Here is a 6,063-nt window from a genome sequence, read left to right on the forward strand (position 1 = left end):
TAGCTCCAAAAGTCTGAGCCCTCCCCCAGAGAGGCCCCAAAAGGGGGTAGCCGGGGTGAGGGTTGGCCCGGGCAGTATGATAACCTGAATTAAAAGCATATGGTCGCACTGTACTGCTGTGGAGTCTATCATGTGAAGGTAATACGAGTCATACCGGTACCCCCGGGTGGCCCACTGCCGTGACAAGTATAGAGGTTTACAGGAGCATTTTCAACCTGGGCTAGTTAAAAAAAATGTGGACCAGGTGGGTAAACCTTAGTGCTAGGATTATCATTTTCATAGGTGTTGTTTCTTCTCACTCCATTTCTCTTTAGTTAATTAATCACTCACTTTTAATGCCACGAGGCATGCAGTGCGGACTTCCCCACTTTGATTCAGCACATACATGTACATGTACCTGGAGCAACAGCTGCAGCATCAGAGGTTCTGGGGTACGATTTTCTGTGCCAAAATTCGTATGAGCGCTATGGATTTATCTGTCCCCGGGCCACAGAATAACGCGGACGAACTACTAAAATTATGCGCATAATTATGCGGGCTAAAACAGGCCATTATGCGGTCATTATGCACGAGTTCTCTGTCATTTGTAGAGTAGAACCCGGGTTAAGGGCCACACCGGATTAGAGATCGGAGCCAGGGGGCACTTGGCATGTACTAGTACATTGTGCGGGTGATCCTCATACCGGGATTTAATTCCCGGCCCAAGGGGGGGGGGGTCCCCGTCGGTTTCCGAGGAAGCCGTAACTTTTTTCGCTCCAAACTTTTTTTCCGGGGTCCATCTACTCACAAAAAGTCGTCGTTTTGCACACCTTTATGCCCATCCCTGTACAACTGAGTCCAGCTACATGTATGTCCGCGCAGAGTTAGGTGGATCCCTGACCCGGGTTCTACTCTACAAGTTACTTTAGCATACAGTTTCATCAAGAGTAGATAAACAAGAGTGTGCAACTCCGGATCTCTCCTGCACAATCTGCAGATACCCCCGCCCATGGCGGAATTTTTTGTTGACGTCACCTTTTTTCAGAGAAACGCGCATTTTGCCGCAGAGCAGTGTGAGAGCACATGCTGCAAGAGCACGAGGGAAAACTTTCCGAAAGCCTCGCAGCGCGTGCGTCGTCGAAAAGATTACGTCAACAAAAATTCCGCCGTGGGCCTACCCATCCGCGAGTTGCACACTCTTGTTTATCTACTCTTGGTTTCATGCAAGTATACAACTTTGCCGTACAAACTCATGCACCGGTACGACTTTGTAGTGCATTTTCAACATCATGTACTATTTCCATGAAAACCGCGGGTTTTATGCAAAATCTCTCGAAAACGGGGATGACAGCCAATAACGCGGAAAATTGCGCGTCCGCAGAATCACGGTATCCTGTGGGGACAAATTTATTCGAGGCGTGCTTCACACGATTTTTCGGCGCGAAGAATCACAATCAAGCCATTGCTATGTACAAGACTAGAGCGGGCGCTGTGGCCTGCTGGTAACACTTACATAATTGCACATGAGTAAAGCGGACCTGACCTGATCTACAGGCTAAATCAGAGGGCAACGAACTGGATGTGGTGAGTAGCTGAATAGAGTCATAATCAAGCCATTGCTATGTGCAAGACTGGGAGGGGACCTGATCTACAGGCTAAATCAGAGTGCACCTAACGGGGTGAAATGCAGAATACTGCCAATATGATAAAAAATCAAATAGTACGACATTTGCTTGAAACGAAAGAACAAGAATGGACATCTCAAAGGGAAAAAATAACGAGAATGTTCTCTACAACTTCTTAGCCCAGCTCACTGGCATGGAATCAAGGAAGTGAACAGAGGAAAAAGTCATGTGTACTCAACATACACACACACACACACACACACACACACACACACACACACACACACACAGACGCACACACACACACGCCCGCACACTGCATGTAACACAAGGGAATCAACCTAACACATAACAAAATCCCGGCACAGCATAAAAAGAGGAAACATGTAGACATGCATGCATTAGCAGCCACTGACCAGCAGGGTAGCACAATAATCCGACTAGAAGTGCATCTCACCGAGTGCCTCCAAGATGTCCAACAACAGCGGTTTCTCAAGCTGCCGCAGTGCATCCAGCCGAACAACCCGGGGAAACTCAGCAGAAATGATCGAGAGAGCATGCCGCTTCATCTCATATGCCTTGATCTTGTCGGCAGACTCCAACACCGCCAAAACATTGGCAGCGGAGATACTTGTCTCCAAGCTTTCTCGGCAAAATGATTGCAGACGACTGTTGGAAAAGGAGAAATAATGAGGAGCTGAGAAGAGGTACAGCGCAAGCTCTGGTTGCATGGACACGTCGTCGTAGTAGATGAAGCGCAATAAAGCCTTGAGCACCTGTAGACACACACACACACACACACACACACACGCACGCACGCGCGCACATGGATGTGAGCAGAAAGAACATAACATACTAGTGCACTTACACAAGAATGAGGAACGGCCCTACTTCTAGCAGTTATTTTCATATGTAATTACGTAGAGCGAAACTTCCCTATAATACAGTAGCTGCAGGAGTAAACAGATATATGTAAAGGCAAGAGCCAATCGCCAAAACCAGGAAACAGCACCACCACAGCGACACCAAGACAATCGACCATCATGTGCTTACCGATTTCGTGAGCATGATGTCACCAATGGCGCCATCGACCTGGTTCAAGCCAGGCACCGAGTTACGGAAGAGTGCCGCAAAGAAGCCGCTGCGAGCCGCCAGGACGGCGCGGTGAGCAGGCAGGCTCACTTCTCCACACGCCACGATCATATCGAAGAACGCGCTGTAGGAAGACAATAATACAATGAGCAGAGCAGAGCACACACAGAGTGAGTTGATAGTACATTGTATACCTCCTCATGCTTGACGTGACAGATCGTAACTACAACATAATGACCCCCGGCCATGGGAAGAAAAAAAAAAGCAAGCACCTTACGGACACAACCTTTGGGAATATTCCTGCCGGAGCATCACAAAAGCAAAAAGAAAAGCTGTTCCATCAGATGGATGGGCCTTTCACGCAATACGTTCTTTGACAGATGATCTCTTTTGCCAAAAAATCAGGATTAGTGACGTGTCTCCGTCGGATATTTTACTACTGCCTGGTTAGAACACAATCATGCAAAGTCAGCTCACCAGTCCGGGTTAGACTCAAGCAATTGCTTCAAGTCAGTGACGAGAGTGCCACAGTGAGCAGGCCCGGTGCTGTGACTTGGCGAAATGTCCGCCGAGTCTGGCGATGGTGCACGCGAAGAGCCTGTCATGACATACACGACCAAATCACAAGGGTAAATCACAGGTGATGAGGTGATGAACCAAGGAGCTTTGGAGACCACAAGCAAGTCGGGGCACTTGTAGATTTCATATGGAAACGAAACAGCACACACTCACAGTTGAACAGGCCACAGGCAGGCTAATGATCTCAAATCGGTACACTAAATCAACGCACGTCGCACTGGCAAATGGCTGCTGAAAGATAAAGATCCAGCAATGTGCTGGGTTGTCACCACTTTCACAGCTCCTAAAACATGCAGTACCCATTTTTCACTAATACATGTAGCTCATAACACAGAAAGTAAAGCCCGCACTATCAGAACGCAGTGGTGAACACATGCCCAACCCCAACCATTCAACATGTTTTCTGCAAATATTGCTATTCCAATGCTTCCAAGTTCCCACAAGACTTTGCAACTGAATTCTAACTATAGCGAATCAACATACCTGAGGAAGCTTGCTGGCGTCGTATTATCTCCACCATGAGAGGCCGGTCGAGGCTCTCAAATGCCGGTGACATGACAATCTCCCGGTAGTTCGCTTCCTTCGTTACATACCGCAGACAGAACTCCTTGGCAAATGCAAGGTTGTGGACGTGAGCGCACTTCAGTGCAAAGATCACGTTAGACCGGTCCACCGAGCCCTCGATCAGCGATGCAGTTAGCCGCTCCAGCAATGCAAGGCGAAGCTCAGTTGCCAGCTTGTATACATCCATCAACAGGCCCATTTCCGATGTATTGAGATGAGTGCCAAGTGTATGCGAACTGGGAACCAGGCGATCAGAATACATAAAGACCAATGCAATGCGGAACACATCCGCTGTGAAGTCAGGCATGCTGACTTCAACCAGCGGTTGCTCCACGCCATCTTGTTCGACAGCAGCCTCAGAGACTTCAGTCGCCACCGTGTCGCCTTTCTCAGCTCTGAGTTTCTCCGATGCTTGCAAAATGCGAGCTCGCAAAACAGATGAGCGGGCAGAGAGAATGGCAGAGTGTGCTCCAATGCGCTGTGCCTCCTTGCCATCCTTTCCACCGACCAGGAAGAAGACGTCGAACAGCTCTCCACGTTGCAGCAGATGAAGGAAGTCGTCCTGCAGGGAGCTACGCGGGTGTGTATCAAACTGAAATCGGTACATGTCAGCGTGGCGCGTGTTGTCTGCGCCTGTGCCGCCGAACACGTACATTGCATCACCAACGACAGTAGCCGAGTGAAAGACACGTCCGATAGGAACCTGGCTGCCGGATGCAGCCGGAATGACGCTCCAGGAGCAGGTCTGGAGGTCGAAGCAGTGCAAGTCCTGTGACAAGTTGTCAGCCGTGCAGCCACCGAACACGTACAACATGTTGTTCTTTTCATGGGCTACCATGCTGTGGCCATAGCGCCGTGCCGGTGGTGGGCACGTGCCTGGAAGTAGCTGCTGCGTTATCACTCTCATCCAACGGCGTTCCGGGAAACGGAACTGGAAAAGGTGATTGGTGATGTGAGCACCCGATTGCCCGGAGAACACGAACATGGAGTCACCGAGAACTGCGACCGGAAAGTTGCAGCAGGTAGGCGGATGCGCGCCGGATTGTTGGACCTCAGTCCATTTGATTGCCACATCAGGATTACCACTGTCTAACGGTATCATCCACATGTCATTCAGACGCTTGTTGCCGTCGTAACCGGCGAATATCCACATTTTCGAATCGTACACAGCAGCGCCATGAGCTGACCGTACAGGTGGCCGATGGGATGTCCCTGAACCACCGTGTGCGTCGTGGGCCTGAGCATGCGCTGGCGCCGCCTGAAACTGCTGCTGCTGTTGCAATTGCTGCTGCAGCTGCTGAATTTGTTGTTGCTGCTGCAGCTGATTACCTGCGCCACCACCAAATCCAACACCACCGACGACAACTTGCTGTTGCCAGAAAGATGTGCTGGTAGAAACGTGCAGCGGAGAGGGAAAAGAAACGGGGCCATTCTCGTCCCACTCAATCCACTGGCTTGTGGTGAAGCGAAACTCAAACAGGTCATTCAGATTTCTCAGTATGGCTGGTGAATTCAAGTCTCCAGTGTACCCTCCAAATATAAACATGCTATCACCGAAGACCACAGCACTATGGTGATATCTTGGCGCAGGTGGGTGATGCTTTGTCACAACACGACCCCACGAGTTGTCCAGCAAGTCAAAGCGAAGCAAATCGTTGAGCATTTTTCGGCCATCGTCACCGCCAAACACAAAGATGGCATTTCCCCAGGACACTATGGTGTGTTTGCTTCTCCTGGCACCAACGAATTCGTTGCAAGATTCCTCCACAGTCCATTGGTGGGCACGCTTCACCTGAACACCTGGTTTGTTCAAATCGTAGAACAATGATTCAAGGGAGGACTGGGACCATCGTGCCTTTCGAGGACTAGGCACATCACTTTCTGCAGCACTTGTGTTAGATCTGTGACTGGATTGTCCCACCAAGCCAGACATACCGAGCCGTATGGGCCAACGAACACAGACACACACACGCACAAACAAGGAGAAAGAGTCACACTACATTGCTTGTTTTGTGCTCCTCCATTTCTGGGTCAAATCTTGAAAAATCAAGACAGCCGCACCAAACACTGCGAAGCCAGGAGGTAATGCTACTGCCAGTGCTGGTGGACAACTGATACCTCACGTACCGTGGAAGAGCTCAAAAAATTATGGCAATAGTTTCCACTGACGGAACTACAGAACTACTTGCTGGTAACATCAACTCAACTGCCTCATGAAACTAAA

General features: G+C 49.6%; 1 protein-coding gene across 1 annotated transcript; it reads right to left on the minus strand.

The window, feature by feature from the left end:
* Positions 1 to 1,449: 1,449 nt before the first annotated feature.
* On the minus strand, positions 1,450 to 6,063 carry LOC135831039 (leucine-zipper-like transcriptional regulator 1). The gene is made up of 4 exons (XM_065343286.1): positions 3,759 to 6,063; positions 3,174 to 3,294; positions 2,658 to 2,820; positions 1,450 to 2,380 (listed from the first exon to the last, which is right to left on the minus strand). Exons 1-4 carry the CDS (start codon positions 5,770 to 5,772, stop codon positions 2,045 to 2,047), a joined length of 2,634 nt encoding a protein of 877 aa, XP_065199358.1. The 5' UTR covers positions 5,773 to 6,063; the 3' UTR covers positions 1,450 to 2,044.

This window comes from Sycon ciliatum, chromosome 1, assembly GCF_964019385.1.
Source record: "Sycon ciliatum chromosome 1, ocSycCili1.1, whole genome shotgun sequence".
Taxonomy (NCBI): domain Eukaryota; kingdom Metazoa; phylum Porifera; class Calcarea; order Leucosolenida; family Sycettidae; genus Sycon; species Sycon ciliatum.